Source organism: Ptychodera flava, chromosome 20 (genome assembly GCF_041260155.1).
Source record: "Ptychodera flava strain L36383 chromosome 20, AS_Pfla_20210202, whole genome shotgun sequence".
Taxonomy (NCBI): Eukaryota; Metazoa; Hemichordata; class Enteropneusta; family Ptychoderidae; genus Ptychodera; species Ptychodera flava.
Genome location: NC_091947.1, coordinates 6,468,534 through 6,493,387, shown reverse-complemented (window position 1 = coordinate 6,493,387; position 24,854 = coordinate 6,468,534). Strand labels below are relative to the sequence as shown.

Below are 24,854 nucleotides of genomic sequence, written 5' to 3'. Positions count from 1 at the left end.
TAGTAAATAACTTTTTAATCCACAACTAGATTGTCTCTAGATTAAAGAAAACATCAAAAGTGGGCTGTAAATGTACATTTCGGTACAGATCATTGTTTTTTTAAGGATACACGTACATTTACATATTAGATATCGTATATTTCAACATCAAACAAGTAACAAAATATGTAAAAACACAGACAGAGGTAAGGAGACAGAGAAAGGATAAATATACAGATGCTATATACCATCTACTTCTAAATAACAGATTCTAGGAAAAATGTTCAACAACGAGAATTACTGGCATTTTATAATAAATGCCAGAACTTTGAAATCTCAAAGAAATTTTGCATTGGTATTCTTTATGAATATTGACCACAAGATATTTCTCATTATTATATTTCTTCAGATTGCACAGCATTGGTGAAGAAACAATATCATGATTGAGCTTAAATAAGTTTTACCTCTCACAATTCAATATCAAACAATTACAAATGCTCTCCAAATTAAGGTCAATGTTGATGGAACATAAATGTTAACATTGATGCAATCAGACCACTACAATTGGTTTGGGAAATTGTTTCCAAATTACAACTTTACAACTGTAACTGCAAATATAATAACCACGGTTGTTGCTAGTTTCATAACAGGTGAAAGGATCACTATAAGAACTAATGATGACAGACAGCAGTTGGGTGTAGGTGGTAAAGCACAAACATAAAAGTGAAAATGTAGAAAAGTTGTTTCACAGTTTGTTTCCAATGAACTACATTTGGCCAGGACCGAGCAAGGAAACCTTACATTAATGCAACAACTTTCAACACAATTAGTACTAATACAGTAAAAGTTTTTGAAAAAAAAAACTAGTAAAACTCTCACATTTTGCTGAATACAAACATATCCATCTGTGTGTATTTGGGAATGATTGTAATATAGAAAAAAAAAACCATGTTTACTCCACCAGGCACCAGAATCATGTGGCACCAGGAAAGTGACACTTTAGCAAGGTATCAAGTGTGAGCCTTTTCAAGACACTGCAGCATGGTTACCTCACAACTCTGTGGTGTGATTGTCGCTGCAGGCATGGATATCTGTCAGGTTATTGGATTCTGTATCCACATGAAAGTTGCCTTGATGAGTTCTTATCCCTGAGGGTATTTCATTTCAGTTTTACGGAAGTGGAGGAAGGTGATAATCAAAGTATTAGATGATGTCTGGGGAAAAAAACCAATAATGCTATAAAGCTGATACGATATTGACTACAACATGCTATGCGAATATTTGATGATGATATAAATATATTGGAGAATTTTTAGAAATTCATTATGGACAAAAGCCTTTGAACCTATCACCTGATTCATGTGCATGGAAACTCTACCATCAGCAATTTTTTTCATTTCTCACAGAAATATCAACAAACTGTTTGTTGATGACTGCCTTTATACAATTCTCTTCAGTACTTTGTCTTCTTAGCAGCACGGGACCGGAGTTTCCTAGTGACAATATTGTGTGATGTATCCCCTGTTTTGGTGTCTGCAACAGTTTGAAGGGCTTGCTGAGCCTGCAAGGAAAGAAATGTGCTTCCATAATACAATAGACCAAAGATTTATACATTCACAATGCACGGAAACATGTACACACATTTCAAAAAAACACTGAACAAAATTTCTGGTCAGTTCAAGTGCAATTTTACAATCCTTTTGGAAAGAAAAAGATGTAATTTAGAAAAGTAAATGAGAAAAAAAACACTTACCTCAAATGGTAATTCCAACGGTGATGAAATATCTGTCTTGTACAATTTCTTCTTCCCTCGCCTCTTGTCCTGTGGTGGCTGTTGTCTGGGAGGAGATTCCGGCTCTTCATTTGTCACAGCGCCCCCAGTGGCCACTTCTAGGATTTTCCTGGCTGAGGAGGATGCTGAGTTTTTAGTGACCAGTAGCGGTTGTTGTGTCAGCACAGCAAGAGAGGACAGTGGGCAGAGGTTGTGTACAATGGAAGATTGAAGACGACAGTACAGTAGACAACATTTTATAACAAACAGAGAAAGAGAATAAGCATTTGTGAAACAGCAAGCAATGGTCAAAGTTGTTACATGAGCAACGGTTGTTATTATGTGGCTTGTCCCCAAGCTACCTGTGTATCACTGTTACCATGACTGTGTCTACACCTGTGTATGTCTATCAATGTCTTGTTTGTCTCTATATTTATCTGTCTAAATATCTGTTCATATGTAAATCTACATGTCCCTATCTATATATGACATCCTACTGCATGTAATTCTCCTTGCCACTTATCAAGTGTGCTTATCTTTGACTCTCTCTCTCTCTCTCTCTCTCTCTCTCTCTCTCTCTCTTCTCAATTCCATCTTGTTGAAAGAGTAATCTTCAATCAAACCAGTACATTCCTCATTGTAAGGAGTGTGTGCTGCTGTTGTGCAGGTAACATGACCAATTTTTTCTTTCATACTTATTTCACAAAATGTCATCGTAAAATCATCAGTTTTTACAAAACTGTGAATTCAACCTGGCTATTAAAATTCACAGGAAAATATTAATTATTCTCAAGAATGCTCATGGGTATAATTTCTTCAGATATTAACAAAAACAGTTAAGACTTTTTTTCCTTTTGGATCGAAAACTTTGTGGTAAAGAACAAATGAATCAGACTAGATCATTTTGTGATAACAAAAACAATTGCAGTGCATTTTTCTAGTGAATATAAATCAGTAATTTTGTGCTTATGTCTGTCTGGGGATGTCAGAACCATGTACTGGTATGATACAGCCCTTTCCTTCAACAAAATATCTTCAATACGTGATTATATTCACACACACTGGACATTACATACTTCTAGAGTGATAGAGGGTGATTTGCAAGAGCTGATTATTATTCAAGAAATACCATCACCAGACATGAAAGCAAAGAGTCCAACAGAGAGAATTAAAAAAAATATTTATCTTGCCAGTGTGAAATGCATAAATTGACTGAACTTTCATACCTGATTTTCCAAATGGTGAGTTTTGGAAGTATTCACCAATTCTTGACAGTGTGGTTGGTTCAGCTTTGACTTCTGTGTTTTCACTCTGCATAGCAGAAAAAAAAAAGTCTTTTGTCATGGGTATCCAGTGAAACCATCTTTTGTTTGCCTTTGCTATTTCCATTCTTATCACTGCCATTACATCACAGTACACAATCAATGGCACTGGGGTTCAAAAAGCATTTACCTGTTTTTATAAATGAGACCAAAAACTAAGAATTGACAACTGATTATATTTATAAGATTGATTATAATTTGGGATATTTTCAATTTTATCTCTTAAAAAAATATTCATCACAAATACAGGCTTTAACTATTTTAGCAGTGGGTCACTGTCAAGACAGTATGACATACTGCTCAAATGTGCTGTCATTGACTTCTCTCCAATGTTTTTCACTAACCATGGATGTACTGAGAGGCATTGGTGGTTCAGAGTCTGTGTCTTTAGCTTGCTTTCCCCTTCTTCGTCTGGTCTTGGCAGGACCACTCTCTGCTTCAGCTTGATTGGCATTTTCCTGACCCTGTGGAAATAATCACAGCACAGATGGTATACATTGACAAACTGATCCTAACGCTCACTGTATTTCTTCTGAAATGGTCAACTTATTGAATATATAATCATCTATGAATATTTTGCCTGAAACATAATTTGTGGGTTATATAAAGGCTTTAAGCCAGGGCATAATATGAGAGGGTTGTCTCCTTTAAAAATCTCTACAACAACTATTTTATACCTTAATAAAAATGTAAGGAAGACTGATAGCAATGAATAAAATCAGTCACAACAAGCATGTTTGGCAAAAATTACAGTTTTGCTACACAGAACTCAAACACAGATCATGATCCAGTCAAATTATCAGATATCTGTACACCGCAAGTATGGAAAGTAAAGAATTGACTAGTTACAGACGACTCAACTCATTTTCAGGGAAAAACAACAATAAGAAAGAGTTTTGATTTTTTAATTTGAATATATGGTCATTCTGTAATCAAAATAAACTGCCAGCGCGAAAGAATTTTGAATAACATATTTCATTCCATGCCGCTCTGTGTGTTAAGTCTTATTATCCTGTCCAGTTCAGATATCACCATCTGGTAAAGTTGGTTAAAACCAGTGGGGCATATTAACATGTCCCATATGTTGCATGTCAACAAAGGGTTGAATATTTGAAGGCCTTTGAAAAGAGACATACTGTAACTGCAATATTTACTGACTAAACCTGCAGTAGCATACCACGCTATGTACGTAAAAATACTGGTAGGTTTGGCTCAATGCTTTTCACTGACTTGGCAGATAGGGAAGTGACAGGTCTGGTAGGATAAAGGGACAACATCAAGAGGCACCATCCAAGTAATACTGGGCTGAGTAAAAACTGATAAAATAATTGTGATAAATACATACCTCCTCAGTGAGATCAGTGCCTTTACGTTTTCTGCCGCCTCTAGTGGCCTTTGTGGCGCGTCTTGTTGGTTTCTTCTGCAGAGGTGTCACATCAATTTCCATGTGTAAGGATTGATTTTTGTCATTTTCAAACACTGGGGCAGCTATAGAATCATCGCTGTTTGGTTCTTCTTTGACCGTCACCTGATCTATGCTGGACTTCTTATATTTTGTCTCAGTATCATCTTGACCACCCTGCATTAAAAAATAAGTGATGAAATACTGTAAAGATGGACATCATGATATATCTGATGTTAGACTCAAAACTTAATCTGAGAATAAATTTATATGTTTTAAACACAGTTATTTGTGTTTCCTTATTGCTTGATATGATGTATCCAATGTTAAGTTTGGAATAAAATCAGATGCTATAGTTGTTGATATTTGAAGTTTATCAAGAACCAAATTAGCAAAATAAGTTTGTACTCGCGATAATATCATTCAAGGTAAAATTGTAAAAGATATCTGTATTGTATGAATAGTAGGAAAACGGCTGTGAAGTTTTTTTACTGTTTGCTTCAGATTTCCATCCTTCCTTACACTTGGCATTAAAAGATGACGATTAGAGAATTCTACAGCACCTCCATTGCCATGAGCTGAGCTTGGAGTTCATGGTTTGCTTTCTTCAAGTCTTCAATGATTAAATCCTTGGCTTCAACAGCTTTTTCCAGCTGACCGGAGGACTGTTTGCTGTTGCTTTGTTCAGTCTGAAGCTGTCAAAGGCAATGGTGGCATAGAATGACAAATTTGAGGGGAAAAAAAGCACGGTTTGTCAGGTTTACAGATGGCAAATAGCTTACAAATAGCTTACAGATATCTTACAGATAGTCTGCGATATACTGCTGGCACCATGATAGCCTGTCTTGGGGAAACCTGGTACAAAATTTGGATGACATGTTATTTTTGATGGTAAATGAACCAAACCTGAAACAAGGTTTAAAAACCATGATGAGTGCTGCCAAAAATTCAACACCACACCTTTCACAAAACACTGGCTTTTATGAATGTGTCACCATCCTGGACTATAGAGCACATATTCCTTAACCATACCTTCTTCCGGAGAGTTTCAATTTCCTTTGCAAGATGGTCATCACTGACAGATACTGCAGTACATCGTCTTGATCGGCTACCGCGTGTTACTCTCTGTTTTTCATTCACAGAGATGTTCATCTTTTCCATCTCACTGACTTGACTCTGCAGCGTAGCTATCACTCCATCTTTCTCCTTCAACTTCTCCTCAAGTTCCTCAACTTTCTCCGACTCATCATCCGTCACGTTGCCGGCTGACTCCTTCTCCAGCTGGGCAATCAATTCCTTGATGTGGGAATCCTTCTCCATGACCTGGTCCCGGAGATTCTTTTCCTTTTCCATGAGTGACTTCATCTCCTTCTCCAAGGCGGCAACCAGATTATCTCTCTCCTCTCTCCATTTCTTCAGCTCTGCTTCCTTTTTCCCCTCCATGTCTTGAAGACGCTGAGTCAGTTCCTTAACTTCTTCACTGCTATCACTATCGCGTCTCAAATCTGCCAGTTTCCTTTCAGAAGTATCCCTGTCCTTTCTGACCTCCTCAAGTTCTACTTTCCTGTCTTCAAGAATTTTTTCTAAGTCCTTGATATCCTCTTCAAGTTTTGTTCTTTCATTCGTTAATTTCTTCAAGTCGTTTTCTCTTTCTTCTGACTGTTTTTTCAGTTTTTCTAATTCTTCACCAAGTTCCTTGTTACTTTCCTTGGATGTCTCAGCATCCGTCTTGAGTTTCTGCAGCTCTGTCTCAGTTTTCTTCAGAGCTCTCTTTTGATCATTTGAGGATTTCAACAGATTGGTGTGTTTCTCCTGCAGCTGGTCATATTCTGAAGAAAACAAGAATGGAAAAACAAAATTTATTAAGGTAGAATGCGCCTTGGGACAAATATTCAGATTCTCAAACTTTTACAATATTCTTTTTGTGTACCACTTGTGAGAATTACTTGTTTTGAAGGTTATGGAGTACATAAAATTTTTATCACCTTAGTTTTATGAAAATTCGGACTTTCATTTTTCCCCATAGAGATGACACAGGGACAGCGGCAATTTTGAATTTCAAATATGAGTAATTTGTTTCTCTAGTACCAAAATTTACACAGTGACCCCTGATTTTATTTCTTGATTTTGAAAGAGAAAGGTTGAAAGTTTGTTTGAGGAAAGTTTGAGCAAATATTAAGCCTTTCATTTTTGAATCATGAACTACCTCAACAAGATATGTCAAGAAGTCGACACATTACTAGAGATATGTTTCAAGGACAAGACCACTATAGACACAGTCTGTGTACTTTTATCTTTAAGTCATTAGAAGAGTGAAATAGAAATCAACCTGTTCAAGCCAATAAAAACTGACGGTCCACAGCTGCAGTTGCTGAAGTCTGGTGTAATTTGATTGTTTTGTGTATTTGATGCGTCAAAATGTGGCTTTTAGTCTGGTGATAAATTCAATAATTTGCAAATGCAAGGCTGTTTTCACGCAATTAGCTCTTCCTATTTTCTTCTAAAACATTTCATATATTCCCTTTCATGTAGAAGAAACAAGAATTTTTGAACATCTATAATGAAAGGTCATATCGACAGCTCACATGACACTGAAGGCATGAACATCATCATGTTCAGTTATGGAGAGAGTGACACCAGTATTGCGATGATTAATGAAAATATCAAGATCAGATAAAAGTATAGACTAGAAGATCTGCCACTCAAGGCACAGCTGTACCTTATCCCTTGAAGGGTATAAATCCTGCCTCAAGCGACAGTACAGATCTTCAAGTCTATAGAAGTATTGATTCAAACTAAGAGTTTTAATTTTCTGATACAAACCATCATATATTTTCTTGAGTTCTTCTTCCTTAGAATTGAGAACAGAGTCTTGCTGGGCCATTGTAGCTTCTTGTTCTTCCATGGCACACTTCAATGATTCTATGACTTGATCATTCCTGGAAACATCTATAGAAATGAAAATTGTCCAGGGTAATTAAAGATGTCTCTCATATGTTTCTATCTCATGGAATCAAGCACAATTCCATAGGAGATGTGTCCAAAATGTTGATTTGGACTAGTTAGCAAATATTTTATTCAGGAAGTTCAAAAACTTGTCGCAGAGGTGCAAATTGTCATTGTTATATGGTAAAGAGTGTGTCCCCTTTACTGAACCAGTCAAACTTTTGTAAAAAATACTCCACAAACTTTGTGAACAGCTTGTATCCAACTAAGACTGACTGGCCATGTGCAGTGTATTGGAACTTGCAGCTCATTGGTTGCTGAACATCATTGACATTAGTAAATCATATCAAAAAAGACAATCAATTACACAAAGGTCTTAATTCAAGGCTCCTTAAGTTGCTGTGAATAATTACAATCTGGCAATCAGATACAACCTTCCGAGCCCCTACACAATGGCATAATAAAAAGGTAATGCTGATTCATAACTGACGTTTTGCAGTATCAAGTAACGTCACCTGTGATGTAAGGCAATACACAAATATTACTATCATATCTTGTGTTATTAGAATGAAAAGTGACATGAGAGTAAAAGCATTCATTCGATATGAAGAATTTTGAAGTTTAATACAGAGCAAAGTTTAAATTAGCAGTATTTGTTATAACAAAACATAGACAAAGTGGATGAAGATATGGTAGAATGAGTCATATAAGAGATTTATAGTAACTATTAATTTATTATAATACTCGAATCTACCGGTAAATACCACTATTGGTTTCAACAGTCTAAGTTCTAGCAATATACCAGTACATGTATGTGTGTGTGTTACTATGGCTTACAATTTACTATAATAAGAAAACTGACATCTGATGGTGTGACTGTGTGTAAAATCTTTTACGGTGTGACGATAGGAAAAGAGGTAATATGCAGCCCCCTGATTGGTTGTAAGAGTTACATTATGTATAGAGGAGTCATTGCACAAATTAGTACCGTACCCAAGAAGGGTCAGGTCAAAGGTCATATGGAACATTAGGCTACCGTATTTCCAAAGTTTCTTTCAAAGTGTAAATTTGATGTGTTAGCATGCTTCTGTAAAGGCTGAGTGATTTATACTGACTGAAGAGTTGTATCAAATGAATTAAAAAAGACCAATTTTTTAAATATGTTTTGATGGTCCCATATAGTGTACATTCATGGCAAAGAAAGTAAATTGAAAGTTAAAAATTTCAAACTTTTCCAGCATTGCAAAAGACCTTTAAAAATTCAAATTTTGATCATTTCAATGACCTTGAACCTGACCCTGGCCACCAGAGGGCTGCCAAAGTGCACCCAACTAACCTGTCTGTGCTAAAGATAAGGCTCTAGTTTGGTCATCGTTTGCTTTGTTAACTTCTTCAATTTTGCTCATCAGTTTCTTAATGGTGGTTGCCTTACTTTTCAACTTGTCCTCTTTCTCTTCCAGCGTCTTTTCCAGCTCTTCAACTTTGGACTTCTGGGCACTGTTTTCCTCCTGACCAAGAACATGCATGGAACAACATTATACACTTGACTTTTTAGCAACTCCACAGAAAAAGACACCATATTATCTTTGTGATTTTTATTCAATCCATATTCTCACGGGTGGACGCCCGCATTACAGAATAAGGTACCCATCACTTGTGAGTGCATGGCACTGATATATAATATATCTTTCTCAAGCAAGGGAACAACAACTGGATCCAGTTGGGTCTCGAACCAGAAAGCAGTTGTCCTCGGATAGAGAATCAAAAACTCAACCCAACGCATCATGATCATGTCTCTTCCAACTTTTAAAAATAAACCAAAGCTGGTGTTGTATAGGGCATATACATCTGAACTCTACAAACTTGCTGACATAATAATTCCTATTTACTACTCTTTACTTCATAGTTTCATTCAAACATAATACTGAATAAACCTAACTATTGCTTGTTAGCTCACAGTGACAGACCAGGATACACACGGAAGAGATACACACTTCAACCATACCTTTAGCTTTTCAATACTTTCATTTGTTTCCTTGACAACTTTCTGTTCATCTTGGTTCTGACTTTCCAGAGTTTCAATCTTGTCCCGCAGCTCATCAATAGTTGCTGTGTATTTATCAATGGTGTCATTGAGTTCCTTCATAGTGACACACAACTTCTGCATTTCCTGCCTGGCTTCCTTCTCTCTTTCATTTGCCTGCGAGGGTGAAACAGTGACCGAAAAATGTCAGAGACATCTACCGACCCACACAGAACACCATCATTTGAGGGGGGGGAATGCTTAAACGATGAATATACTAATGTAGATATTCCTTTCCATGATACAAACACAGTCTATGCACAATATCAATGCTGCAGACACAAAATCAAGTCCCTGGAAAACTAAAAATTCACCACCACCAGAATATTCTGGTGAAATGCTAAAATGTAGTGTTTCTTTAGGGAGATCAGATATATAGTTGGCTGTCAAGTACCAGTATGACAAACCTTTTCAAGATCTTGACAGAGTTCCTCTTGATTCCTAATTGAAGTCTTGCTTCTTTCAAGGTCCTGCAATAACACCGGGGAAATATTAGATTTACAGAACTTTGTAAAATAATATTAAATCAAGAATTATTTCAATGACATTAGCTGATTTAAATTAGACCATTCATTCCATAATGTTTTGCACTTGTGGTCGAATCAAATCAGAGATACAAGTTACTGACTAGGACTCAGGACTGGTTAGACATAACCACAAACAGGATAGAAGATAGATAACCATACACAGACATCCAAAAGAAAGAAGTTCACATATACATACTGCCCTCAGTGACACGCATGTACTGGTACGCAGACAACCAAGTGTAAACTGTTACCTTCTCAAGACGACTGATGATGTCATCTTTTCTTCCACTCTCCTCAGCAAACTCTGCATTTAACCTGGTCTGATCATCTTGAAGCTGCGCCTTTTCTGTCGTCATGGAGGCCAGTTTTTCTTGCATGGCACTGAGCTGTGTTTCCAAAACTGCACATTTGTTGGACAGCTGGTCATATTCGGTGATGCCCCTCTCCAGTTGAGAGTTGAGATTATCTACTTCAGACGACTTTTTCTCAAGTTCTCCTTGCACTTTGTGGATTCTGCCATCGCCAATTTCCTTATTTGATTTCATCTCATCTATCTTTGTTTGCAAATCTGCAACTTTTCCCTCTAAACACTTGATCTCCACTTCTTTCTTTTCAAACTTACGTGCAAACTGGTCATTTATCTCTTGGACTTCGTTCTCATACTCCTTGACTTCTTGTTCAACTTTGTCTCTCTGTTCTGTGACAATCATGACTTCACTCTTTAGTTGTATCTTCATGTCTTCAGCCGCTGCCAAATCCTTTTCCAGCTTTTCTACACTGTCCCTCTCTGACTTCAAGGTTTCTTCAAGGCATTTGATGTCTTCTTTGATGGACTTCAAGTCTTTCTTCAGATGAGCTTCCTTTGTCTTACTCTCCTTCTGTTGCTTCTCAGCGTTCTTCTCAACCTCTGTGGCAGTTTCTTCCCACTTCTTGATCTGTCCCTGCAACCTCTTGATACTGTCTTCCTGGTCTTTCATCTTTCTGTTGGCAGTGCGGAGTTCTTTCTTCAGCTCACAGTCCTTCATCTTCACCTGGTTCAGTTCCTTCTCCTCCACCTTCAGATGCTCCACTTCCTTCTTCAGGGCATCTTCTTTGTCTCTCACCTCCTGAAGCTCCTTCTCAAGCTCCTTCACCCGCTTCTTGTGCACCGCTGCCTTTTCTTGGAGAGACTTGGAACTTTCTTCAGCTTTTGCAAGACTATCCAGCATTGTTTCTTCTTTCATTTTCATGTCTTTTATGGTCTGTTCCAACTCAGCTAGCTGTTGTTTCATATTCTCTTCTTGAGCTTCAAGTTTAGCAACTTTTTCCTCAGACATCTTCTGTTTGTCAAAAGCAGTGTCACGTTCAGTTTTCAATTGTACCTTTGTATTTTTCTCTGATTCAATCAAACTCTCAAGCTCCTGAACCTTATCTTTAATGTTCTTAAATTCCTTCTTTGTCTCATGAGCAGAGCAAAGTTCCTCCGTCAGTTTGCGAATTTCTTTTTCTTGTTCTTCTATCTTCTCCTCTGATGTCTTCTGATAGAGAGCAGCCTCTTCAAGCTCTTTCTTTATATCTCCTTCAACTTTCTTGGCAGATTCAAGCAGGCCCTCCAGCTCCTTGACTCTCTGCGATGCCAATTCCATCTCCTGCATTGGTGAAGTCTGCGTTTCCTCATCTGATTTTTCAGCCGTATTCTGTGTCACGGCCATCAGCTTGTCATTCAGGGACTGTTCAGTCAATTTAGCAGCTTCAAGCTGTTCTTCAAGCACTTTGACCTGTTCTGATCTGCTGCTTAGTTCTTCTTGGATTTCCTTCATTGCCTCTATTGAGTCATTTGCATCGCTCACTTTGGCAGATTTCACTGCTTCCACCTCATCAAGCGCTGCCTTGAGTTCTCTCTCACTTTGTTCAAGTTTGTCTTGATATTCTCTAATCTGGACGTCCGATTCACCAACTTTTTCAAGAGCCGACTTCAATTCTTGTTGCTTTTCTGCAAGTTGATCCTGATGTTCTTTCATTTCAGTTTGGGATCCATCCACTTGTCTCTGGAGGTCTGTGACTTTCTCACTGGCTTCTGCCAGCAGATTACTCAACTCTCTCACTTTGCCCTCGATGACCACTTTCTCATCTTCCAACTGGCTGTTATTCTTCACCAACTGCTGCACTCTGCTTTGCAGCACCTTCACTTCCGACTCAGCCTCTTCATGCTTCCTCTTCTCTTTTTCCAACTCCGACGTCATCTCCTTCTCCTGTTTGTTCATCTGTTCCAAGAAACTCTCATGATCATTCAGAGCAGTTTCATACTCCTTAATGCTGGATTCCAGCTTCTTTGTTTTGTCTTCTTCTTCCTTGAGGGCGCTGTTCATCTGTGTCACTTTCTGTTCAAGTTTATTCTTCTCCTCCTTCAAGTTTGCAATCTCAATAGCTTTGTCATCATCAGATTTGGTGCTCTGATCTTCCAAGTCTTGGCTCTTTTTCTTGGCAATTTCAAGCTCATCTTCCAAACTTTTTACCTTACTCTCAAAATCTTTGACTGTGTTTTGCAGTTCATCTTTTGTCTTCTCCAGTGTTTTGTCACTCTCATCAACTTTTGCTTTTGCTTTGGCTAAATTTTCCTCCAGATGTTCTACCTTGATTTGCATTTCGTTGAATTCGAACACCGCTGTGCAGTCAGTTGTAGGGACTCTCATTTCAAACTCTTCAATAGTCTCCTGAGCTTGTTTCAAGTTGTGCTCCAGTTTTTCAATCTTCTTCTTCAAGACCTCTGTTTCCTCCAGTGATCCGTGTTTTGTTGAACGTTTTTTGTTTTCATCCTGGTTCTTTTTGAGCGACTCAACTTCCGATGACTTCTTTTCAAGATCTGCCTTGGTGTCCTGGAGTTGGCTTTGCAGTGTGGTGAGCTGGTTTCTCAATTCAGCATCATTGCTTTCTGATGACTCTGAGAATTAATCAAATAATGAAAATTATGGGACATGTATCATGCCCTTCCTAGGATTACAAACTTTTAGAATGGAGAAAGCAAACAGCTTGTTAAATTGATGATAGCAACATAAAATATCTGACTGAGTTGTATTTACTTTTTCTCACTAATTTTCTTCATCTTGCAACAAAAAGAAGTATACATACTGTGAAATTCTTTTTTTAAAGAAAGTAAACTATTAACAGGAAATTTTTGCAATCTCATAATAAGAGGTGCAAAGACAGGTCCTTTTTACTTCTTTTCATGCTTAACCCATTGAGTGCCAAAGTCTATTTTTGTCCCCTTTATAAAATAAGCCCCAGTCAATTTTTCTAAGATTTTTGCCAAAAGTTTGAGAAAAAAACTATAGCCAATGAAATGTGATGTCCATTTGCTCCAAAATTATCACAAAATTACAGAAAAATTCATAAAAAGTGGTTAAATTTTGCACTAAAATTTTGGCAGGAGAAAATTACAGTGCTCAAAGGGTTAAACATGGGTACTGAATTACATCAATGAGCAGATTATTCATCTAATTTAGTGGCTAATGTTACCATTGATATTAGTACCGGGAGAATTATAGCTTAACATTTCAATGCGCTGAGCAAACCATGCTTGCCTGTACGCTCCACGCAGTGAGTTGTAATAGGATTGTAATGACCTCAATACAAGTTTCTATCCATTGCTGTACAAGCTACATTCTACCAGTGTTGACATTTTCATACAGGTTGACTTCTTGGATATGTCAAATAGATCAGAATTTTCAACTTCACATTCCACAGAATGGTATCAGTTATCCTTTGCAGTGTGCAAGGTGGTGTGCGTCTTTCAGGTTTTAGCTTCATTACTTTCCTACACCAAATATAACAAACACTATCTGAAGCATTCTGCAATAATGTAATTACCTTTGAAAGCTGAAAGCTGTTGTTCCATTTCTCTTATGCCTTCATCTTTACTTTCCAATTTCTTCCTGGCTTCTCCAACCACTATGGTGTTTTCCTCAAGTTGTTTTTCCAATGTCTTTATCGCCTCATCCTGTAAGGATATAATAAAGACGTCAATAAGCAGAGCTTTCACGTTAATAATACTGATGACTGTTTTATGGATGAGTTTTGTATGTGATGCACATCTACTCACAAAGGTCAAACTTTAGTAATTTTACTATTAGCCGCTTTACTGACAGCAAACTGTAAAATTCTCAGAATTAAAACAAAATGAAGTGATCAGTCATTCGCCTTTACACGCATTGTAACCATACCTGTAGACTATGCATTCATCATGGAAAGGTAAGATAAAGAGTGTATGATGCAAATTTTGCAAAGAAATGTGACACGAGAAGATGCTGTAATGTGTATGGAATCTGACAAAATTGTCACCCAACAAACACCAACATCTGACATATATCATATTGTCTCCCATTGAAACTGCATCCATACATTCAGAAAGAAGGTTGGCAGATTTAAGATGTCCACCCCAAGAGAAAGGAAATCTAGATAAACATTTTTCACAAAAATTACCTGGATTTTCATTTTGTCTTCATATTCAGCAATAGCTGCCTTCAACATTTCAATTTCAGTGTTCTTTTGGTGGAATGTCTCTCCGGCTTCAGTCAGCATTTCCTGAAGATCTGTGATTTCATTCTGCTGTGACAGAATTGTCTCTTTGTGATCTTTGATCTGGTCAACCAGGCCAGTCACCTCTGACTCAGTATCTTTTGGAGAGGTTTCTGTTGGCGGTGTGACTTCATCAGTTTTCTCTTTCAAATCTTGGATATCTGCTTTCAGAGCACTGACCAGTGTTGTCAGTTCAGTGATCTTAGCGTCTCTCTCCTGTCATGGAAAATGAAAGTGTACGCAATGACTTTTAGAATACATTTTCTGATCAACACAGTAGCTTCAATAGCTTGAATATCCTTGTACTCAATATTTACACTCAAACATTGAGAATACGCCAATACATAAATACATGGATGTCAAACAATTTTGAAAACTGGCACTTGTAGCCTGTGCTATGCTGCATGCATATTATTAGGCAGGTAATCAGTTTTATTTCATCTTTGGTAAAATTTATACTAAGAATATGCAGTAACATACAGATTAAGATTGCAATGCTACTGAGTAAATACAAAAAGCCATATCTCTACAGGTATTGGTAACTGAACATCCGATCATCCTAACCTGAACTTTGACCTGTTCAGCATGGAGCATGACACTGGAAACCCATTCATCTTCTTCGTCTTCTGTTGTCGCAAGCCTTGCCCGTTTTCGGGTTTTCTTCACAGACTTTGTGTATATTTCTATTCGTTTGTCACATTTCTCTTCTACTGTAATTCTCTCCTCTTTCAGTCTCTCACTGAAAATAAAACAAAAGTTTAAATCACCTGTGCATGGTGAAGACTCCACTTTTACCATTTAAAAAAACTGAACTGAGGAATGCCATTTCTCAAGATGTTAACAGTTGTTATCACATTAAAAATATTTTACCGTTGGAAATAATTGACTGAAGATTTCCATAATTTGAATGTGGATCTGTCAGTATGATCTTGACATTGAACTAACTCTGGTTTTGAATGGACACGCTGATGACAAAACTTGTGTCACATATGTGTGATTGATTTAAAGAAATAAATGGAAATGAAATGAAAGAAGTGTGTAATTGTGCCAACCTAATTTTGCAATAAAATTTAGTTTTAACAATATCTGTGTTTATACAGAAACACTGACAGGCTGGTACATGAGAATTTCTGTTTGATTCTGAGCCCAGTAATGATGTATATTCAGTGATTGTGTGTTCTGTGTGTGTAACCTGTCATGAATGAATGCTATGGTGTACATCTGCTGGCTATAATGACACAATTACCTGTAACAATTTTCAATGTCCACCAGATTCTCAGCCATCTCCTGGCACACTTCCTCTCTGATCCTTGCTTCCATGACAACCATTTGCTGCTTGGAGTTTATCAGTTCTCTCTTAAGGGACTCAACAACTGACAGCAATTGCTGAAAGTTTTGAAGACAAAAATCAAAAAGATGTGATGAGAAAATATTCTTCCTATTCTACACAGATAATCCATCTATAGCTGTATTACATAACACTTTCTTTCAATCAAATAAAATGTATATCTCAACACTCAATTTTTTCAATTTACCCTTATTTTGCATGTCATTATGAACCAATGCCCTACCACAACTTCATTATTTGGCAAATTTTTCCAAACTGTATATTTATTAAAATATCAAAGCACCATGTTTTTCAGTTCGTTTTTTGAGTTAAATGCCTAAGAATGTTTGCAATGTCTTGGTGCAAAAACTTTAAAGCTTTGACTTCATAACAAAACAAAAAACACCACTCACTGTGACTTTTTCACTTTGAACTTTGTCTTCATGACCAACGCCAACACTTTCTTCCAGACTACCATCACCTGAGCTTCCTTCAATTCCATCTTCTTCCTCCTCCTCCTCATCTTCCTCGTCGATGACAATCTCTTCAATCTGCCTCTTGGCTGTGCTATGGACCGGCGTTGCCCAGCCTATGGTGGCCCTGTCCTTCAGAGATTTCGAGTTGATGGCCAGGGATACATTGCGTGCAGATGCCAGTTTGGGAAGGCTTAATTCCTTCCATTTATTGTCAAGTTTTGAGGTCATAGTGGTAACCTGCAAGGCAATTTGAAAACCAAAACCTCGTAAACAGTAAAATTTTGGGTACATCCGCTTAAGCTTTGGCCAATAATTTTTTGAAAATCATATCAAGCAAAATACATCTCATATAACTAATTGTATCACTCAGACACATCGTGACTTGTGACTGCCATTTTTGTATACACATAATTACACAAATTGCTCATATCTGTATTTCAAAATTTGAACATAAATACAGTCTGAGAGTATTTTGTATTACTGGTGATTGGTTTGTAACTTTAAGGCAGGGGGCATTGTTTGAAGGACATAAAAAAATAAAATCCATCTGAAATTTACATCATAACCAGAAAGAGCATGGATGGGCATGCATTTTAGTTATATGTGTTGATACCAATGTCTACAGATACCATAATTCATTTGCCACTGAATTAGACTTGTCTGCTGTACATGGCTTGAGCCTTAAACTGGCAATTAGGTACATGTACCACATCATGGAAATAATGTAATAACAACGGAAATGTGTCATCAAGTATGAACCAAGGAAAGGGATGTTTGAAGCATGTTTTCCATCCAATACCTATAATACCTTTCAAGCTATCAATACATGGTAACATCAAAGGTCACTCACCTGCTTGGCAATGGCAGAGAACTTCAAGACGTGCATGGTTTCATCAAAGACTGATGCACACTGATTGACATTGACAATCATTGCTGCTTTGCCTTTACCAAGGAAGAAACTCTGAAACAATCTTGTCAGCTTACTCTCTCTGAAGGGTATTATCTTGGGTTGTGATCTGCGAGATGAAGATATCCACAGATGGAATTGTGAGAGAGGAATGTATGCATACTTTAGGTTGATGACATAGTATTCATCACATTTTTGTGAATCAATGTAACTATTTTTAGAATGGCAAAGAAGAGCTTGACAAGTTTCAAATGTGGCACATTTGCCAGTTTAAAAGCCAAATATGTTCAGGATAAAGTGACTCTCAGGGACAGACATTCAGACTCATATTTGTTACAATACTTTTCTGGTCCTCTTCTTGTGTAAACATTTTGAAGCCAGTTGAGCGAATGAAATTCTCACATGCACAGTCTTGGTTTTGTGGAAATTGAAAATTTAATTATTTCATACAGAGTCTACCATTGTTAAATATTTGGTACTTTGGTTCTCGTGCACCCAAATTCGCATGGTGATCCTTGATTTTCATTCTTGATTTTGAAAGAGAACATTTTTCCTTGAGAAAAGTTTGCTGAAACGTTCAACACTTTCAGTTTCAGTGTTCAGGTGCACACTGCATCATTGATGTTACGGCAAGTTCAATGATTCTACTCTGCAATAAAAAGGACTTGATGTGTTCTACAGACTCAGTACGCCTCAGAGATCATGTGATGGCAGTACAAACAAACCCACATGTACTAATATGTATGGAAACGCACACATTTCCATGTACAACAGTTTTGGTTTTGTTTGTACTGTGGTCACTTGACTTTCCAGGTTCAACTTACTTTGGATGGTTTTGATTGTATCTGAGCGTAGTGATGCATTTGCCGAGTGTCAACAGAGAGGTATTGATGTTACCAGCTTCTTTCAGTCTCTCTCCTGTATTCTGAGTTTTGGTGTAGCGCTCTGAGCCAGCCAAGTCACAGAATGACAACCTGAAAAGTAAAGACAATACAATCAGTATACAGGAGACGAAAGAACAGGACGAAAGAACAGAACACGAAAGACAGGAAATTGCCACCAACTACTCAGTGCACACATGGACATGATAATGGTTAGTATTGAAAAGTAAATTATCTTTTCTTTTGCATTTATGTATCCAATCCCAAGTTTTCATTTTTCCCATTATGAAAAGAACACATATAATTCACACATATTCTATTATTTTATTATGCAGATAATGGTTTTCTGTTAAGAACAATAAATTCTACATTTAGGTCTTGAAAATTTGATTTATGAATTCTGAAACTCTTAAAGTCTGTGAATTTCCCTAGGGATAGAAGAAAAGTGAACTACACTTCACGTACATCTCACTGGTAAGAAAACAGAACTATGCATTTCACCACATAATTTCTAAGCTCTGTTCATCATCCATTGAAGATTATGAGGGAACACTAGTTGAAAATATTTGGTTTTCAGTACATTTGAAAAAAGATCTGATTTTGGGATGCCTTGGAAGAAGAATATGTGAATATAGAGAAAACTAATAAAGATATGAAAAGACAGTATCACTAATAAGTCACATTGGTTTGCAGGGCTGTTTGATCAAGATGACTACCATACTTACTTGCTAACCCTTGCTACATGGGGATCTGCAATGTCAACAACTCTTAGTACCTTGATGCTGAAGATGCAGTGGCTGAAAATACAAAACAAAACAATTACATTTTGCAGTTCACATATCAGAATAAACCATGTTCCTAATTAAGCATTGATTCTTTTCCTACAAAAGGGGACAACTTACAGTGTTTTGTGATTTGTGAAAAAACAAATAAAGCAAGCACTAGCACTAATTGGCAATATCTAACTTCCAATCAACACAAAACTGCAAAACACAACAATCCAAAACAAAAGTTAATCAATAAGTGAATTACAGACTCTTGTGTACTATTGAATTGTAATATCATTATGGCAATTGAATATAATCCACAGCAACTTTGGTGGCATTCCAGAATCCTTACAGACACATTTCAAAAGAGTAACTGAAAATATCATATAACCAGCCATAGAAAGTATGGGAGAAAGAAGTATACCGGTAACTGCAAATAATTTCCCATCAAACACTTACCTTCTACTGGAGCAGTGATTAAGTTTTGTTGATGCAATTCTCAGATTCTTCTGACCGATGGTTAGAATTTTGTATGCTTCGTCTGCATTGGTAACTTGAATCTCTTTCAATCCTAAAATTTCAAATACAGTGTAAATGTAACAGCATGTAGTGAAATATAGTGTGAATTTAACCACATTAACATTCGATCAAACTGTACAAAAGAAAGATGGCTCTCATCTGTTTGACAAATGCAATGGATTATCCCGAAAACATATTCTGAAAACCTTGCCTTAATTTCAATATCACTTTTAAAATCATTCTAATATCCTTAGCTTAGGTGAAGACTGCTCTTCTTTTGGTTGTTGGCCAATTGTTTCATTGTCAAACTTAGCTCAACATCAATTTCAACGATTTCATCTGATCAATGACTTATTCTTTTGTTGTAAGTCAAACATTCCTTCTACTACTTTTCACAAAGACATGACAATATTACCTTTGATGTAAATGCTGCCATTTTTATCCTCTGACAATTTCAAAGTCTGTCTCCTGGCTTTCTTTCCCTTGGGCATTGGCTCCAGTAAATCATAGATGTATTCATTGTAAATTTCAGCAAAGGAAACCCACACTGAAAACTTTATAGGACCCTGAGCCTCTACATCTACAGATGTATCGTCAGGGATACGAGAGCGAATATCTTCCAAGATGCTGTCCACACCTACAGAGAAAAATGATTATTTTTGTTTTAAAATCAAACAAAAAATAAATTATTGGAAATAATATGGTAATATTTAAACATGACAGAAATGATGCATGATTGCTATAAATATTGGAATAAACAACCATTAAAATTACACTATGAAATTTCTTGAAAATTTGACAGATTTATGTCATAAATAAACATGGGTAAGCAAGTAAACAATGTCATAAATAAGCATTGCAGACCTGTACTACTATAACAAGGTAAAGATCTACAAGGTCCATGCATTCAAAGAGACTTAAATTTCAAGGAACTTCAAGAATTTTTTCCTGCAATTTTCAAGGACTTTTAAAGGTCAAAAATATCATTTTCACAATATCATGACCAGACAGATCATTTTGTGATTTTCAGAAATTGTGGGGGAATTGTCAATTTTCAAACGACTTTCCGGGACCTCATTAATTTCTTTTGCAAGGAATTTTGCCAGGACTTTGCAGGAAGATTTAAATTCAAGGACTTTCCAGGAACATGGACCTGGAATCTATTTCTGAGAACCAAGGTACATACATAGCCATCCACAATACACAGTATGCAGTGTCATTTATGTACATTCTAAGTATGCTTGTATAAAACATTGAACAAATATGAGCTTTTTAGTCAGTCAAAATGAATACTCCAAACAACTAAGGTCCACTCTACCTTCACCATCTTTGGTGGTTTCATCCAGCAATATGTTGGTGCTGTTCACAATGCTGGAATCATCTGTGTTGATGGTGGTGCCAGACAGTCGTGAAGCATCCGAATCAGATACCATGCTAACTCCCTCATCCTGGTATCACACAAGACATATTGTTTGTCAACACTAATTTCATCAGCTCATAATTATCGCAGATATAGAATTTTAAGGTGAGCTGAGCATGTTTTTTGTGACTCAGTGTCATTTATTTGTGGACATGTCAGACTATTGTTGATTAACAATTAACCTGTATGGTTAGATTAATATTTCATACAGTCACAGTCTACCCCTAGTGTGTAAGTGTAGCAAAGGTTTGTGTCATAGCCTCGCAATTTTGATGTGACATATTGTAGTTTTTCAGGAAGCCTTCAAGGTGACAACTCTGAAATTGATAAGGGTAGTTAGTTACACAACAGCTTATACCATACCTGCTTGGCACTGTTTTCCTCTGCTAGTTTAAGAAGAGCATTCTTGATGTCCTCTTCCTTCTGTTGTTGTTTCTCACTCAGTTTGACAACGTCGGAGAAGAATCGTGGTTTTAAGTCCATTTTTTCATAATGTTTGCCTTCAATACTGTTGAAGACGACATCCAATGACCTGGGAAGTATTCCACCATCTGTTGGAAAACCTATGTTTTATAGACAAAATAAGAATATCTGTTTATTTGGATTGTTTGTACTGTGACAGTAAAGTTAGTTCGATATGACACTCAATGATCATGACATCATTTTGATTATGGGCATTAAATAAAGGCATACCTCTCTGATATTTCAAATTCTAATATATTTGCAATTATGAAGAGGCAAATCTTTTACAAAACTAGAGGATGAAAAACTGCAACAATTTAAGTTCCTAAATAAGCATATGCAAGATAAGGTCTGAATTATCTGATTAAGCCTTGAATATTTCATTTTAAATGATAGTTTGGCTTTTATTTTACGAAACATCACATTAAAAAAGTACATTGCTTCTGTTCAGCAAAAACGAAGATGATAGGAAGGGAAATGACTGACTCTACCACAATTCAAACATACTGACGGTGACCCTAATGACTTTTGGTTTCAAAGCAAGCTCTTCGAAGTTGTGAATTGTAAAAAAAATTAAAATGTTGAAACTATAGTGCTCATTTTCTCATCTCAGTTACTATACCTTGAATAGTGTATGTTTTCCCAGCATTGGTTACACCATAAGTGAAGACAAGACAATTTTGACCATCCACAAAATCTTTGACCAAACCCAACATGGTCTCATCAAAGAATCTCTTCTGGCTGGTGTCATGTCCAAAGATGTTGGTGAATGTAAATTTGTGGGTCATTTCTCCATGCATACGGGTACAGTTCTTGAACATGAAGCTGTCTTTGGGTGCTCTCATTATGCATTCTGTTGAATTATCAATACTCATGCAATCCTGCAAGGCACATCAAAAATAAATTTTGGCTTATTTTTATGAAAATGTGCAATGTAAGGCACTGGCACACATGTAGGTGTTTTTGTACAGGCCACTAGACTATTCATGAACTGAGCCTCAAAGGGTGTGGTTACTACCGTACCTCAGAAGGAAAGTTTAGAGTTATCTCTTTTTATCCTTTCCTTTATGGTATTTTGTGGACTTCTTTCCATGCTGTTGAAAAATAGTTCAGTGCTGATGTCTGAGGATTTCATGTCTCTAAAAATTATATTGTAGTTTTCTGCAATATTATATGTACTTTAATATTTGTAAAAAATGCATTCATCTCATTAAAGTCCCATTTGCTGTATCTTTTTACATTCTGCTGACTAAAAAATATCCAATCTTCTGGAGATGTTCTGAATTCCCATTATTAAGCCATATTGTCCTTGAAAATGTCACAATTTAATCTTTGTTGATGGCACTTAATGTTATAACAGGTGTGTATATGCAGCAGCCATATTTGAGTTGCAACTTGAAAATTGTTTGGTTGTTAAAATCTAAGTTATGCATTAATCTCCAATGTTTGAAAAGTGCTCTTTGGTAACACTTCAGTAAGAATCTTTACATAAGTTGCATTTGATTTCTAACCGTCTTATTGCAAAAAATGCAAAAAGATACAGCTAATGTGGCTTTATAATAAACTTTACAAATGGGATACTTATAACATCAGTCCACAGTATAAATTCAACCTATCAACTCATAATTTACTTTCATTGTGGAGTATAAACCTTTCCTTCAGAGTAAAGACATTAACAGAATTACCGGTAGTGCATACAGTGCATTTCAAAACAAAAATAATCCTGAACAGATGAGAAATTAGGTTGTTTCATCAATGACAAATGTGAACTGACACCTTTTGGAGACATTGTCATCCAGAGCACTACACTTCTTACCTGTGATTCACCTTCTGACACTTCCTTTTCTGTGAATGGTCTCACCCTGAGGTACACTTTCATGTGCTCTCTGGAATGTTCCACACTTTGGCGGGTAAGTTTCATGGGTGTGGCTAGCTCATCAATGTTGTCAAACAGGTCTTTCCTAATGATGGATTCCATCTCTGTTGCATCATCATCAAAGTTTTCAGTGGGCTGTTCCCCATCAGAAAGCTCAGCGTGTGTTTGGTCCGCCATGTCTGGAGACTTCCACTGAGATACTGAGGGGGATAAAGCACATGCATGAGCTTTCATGAATGTTTGTATTTTCTCAGTGACAAGTTACACGTAAACCTTTAACACATCAAGAGCGATCTGCATTAAAAAGTGTACTATACAATGAATGAAAAATAATACATTTAATATCTACCAGGTAAGTGATGAATGTTTTAAGCTTACCATATACGTAAGACATGTAAATTACCATTCCAAAAGGTCAAGAAAATGTACAATATTACACAATTTTATTTATGATGTTTCTTAAATAAAATCCACATTCAAAGTATGTAAAACGGACGTTGAAAAGATGATACATCAAATCAAATGTGAATTTGTGCAAGAGTTTGAAGTCACAGTGAATTGCTAGGTTCAATTTCAATTGACTATAAAGTGGCACTTGTGAACTCTCAGCCCCAAATTTAAAGACGATAACTTTGTAAATATGCTAAATTTGCTTTACCAATTAAATTTAATCAAAGGTACTATCTTGAGAACACTAGATAGCAAGTTATTTGTGAAATTTAGCAATTGTAAATGCAGCAATTGTGGTATCAATGATATTATAAATGACAAGATTCCAACTCCAAAGTAGGTCTGGCTGCAATAGTGTAACCCGGGGTCCGGAGTAACAGCATTCAACCACGGAGCTGAGGTAGGAAGAGACTTCCTACCTCCATGATTCAACAGCAACAACCCTCGCACAACCGGCTACAGCTAGGTGCGTTATTTCGAGGGGCCTGTGTTATATTGTGGGCTCCAACACAAACGGTCGCCAAAATACAACACCTGTCTACCATCGGAACACATGACAAATGCAGGTGCTTTGGACGTCCCTTCACGAAGCCCCTGTGTGATGCAACAAGACAGGGCTTCGCGAATCGACGATCAAAGCGCCAGTGAAATGCCAGCAGAAGTGCGCACTACACACTAGAATAGCTGCAGTGCTGTAGCTCGAGGTTTTTTCTGGGTACACTCTGTGGGTCGGACAGCAAAACCAGATTGCCGTCCCCAAAGGCCAAACCTTGAGCACACTAATATATTGATAGCCCTGCAAGATGCCACCGATTGGACATAGTTACGCGACTGCCAGGTATAAGAATCGCTAAGCAGGCCAAGAGCTGACCCTGCGAGCCAGCAAACACAGGCCTTTGCTGCCTGTGCAGTGTGTACACCATCTTGGCTGTGCAGCGAGCCCTGGCCCAAGGTCACTGCTCCCGCTGATTTCTAAAGTTATCAGTTGTCAAGGTATAATCTTTACAGGACACCCGACCTACTTACGGTCTCAACTGAAGTCTTCAATTGGTAAAGCTGTGCTTATTTATATCCTTCAACAGGGAATAGCACACAATTAGCGAAAATAATAAAGGCATACGGCAGCACACTCATCAACAACTTTCGTATTTACCGCTTTCCTTGTGAAGACTACAGTTTGAAATT

General features: G+C 37.0%; 1 protein-coding gene across 3 annotated transcripts; it reads right to left on the bottom strand.

The window, feature by feature from the left end:
* On the bottom strand, positions 1-24,854 carry LOC139119868 (kinesin-like protein KIF20B). Of its 3 annotated transcripts, none has more exons than XM_070683794.1 (27): positions 24,696-24,854; positions 23,160-23,419; positions 21,966-22,224; positions 21,245-21,444; positions 20,780-20,909; positions 19,877-20,098; positions 19,402-19,513; positions 18,901-18,972; positions 18,119-18,268; positions 17,238-17,403; positions 16,325-16,624; positions 15,831-15,970; positions 15,149-15,323; positions 14,489-14,800; positions 13,877-14,006; positions 10,282-12,950; positions 9,911-9,973; positions 9,426-9,620; positions 8,757-8,928; positions 7,298-7,423; positions 5,507-6,303; positions 5,038-5,169; positions 4,418-4,651; positions 3,417-3,536; positions 2,977-3,061; positions 1,733-1,896; positions 1-1,540 (listed from the first exon to the last, which is right to left on the bottom strand). In XM_070683794.1, the coding sequence occupies exons 2-27, from the start codon at positions 23,394-23,396 to the stop codon at positions 1,433-1,435; spliced, it is 7,470 nt and encodes a 2,489-aa protein (XP_070539895.1). In that variant the 5' UTR covers positions 23,397-23,419; positions 24,696-24,854; the 3' UTR covers positions 1-1,432. The 3 variants fall into 3 exon arrangements, with proteins under 3 accessions (XP_070539895.1, XP_070539896.1, XP_070539898.1); XM_070683795.1 differs by having other exon boundaries at positions 1,733-1,884; XM_070683797.1 differs by having other exon boundaries at positions 8,853-8,928.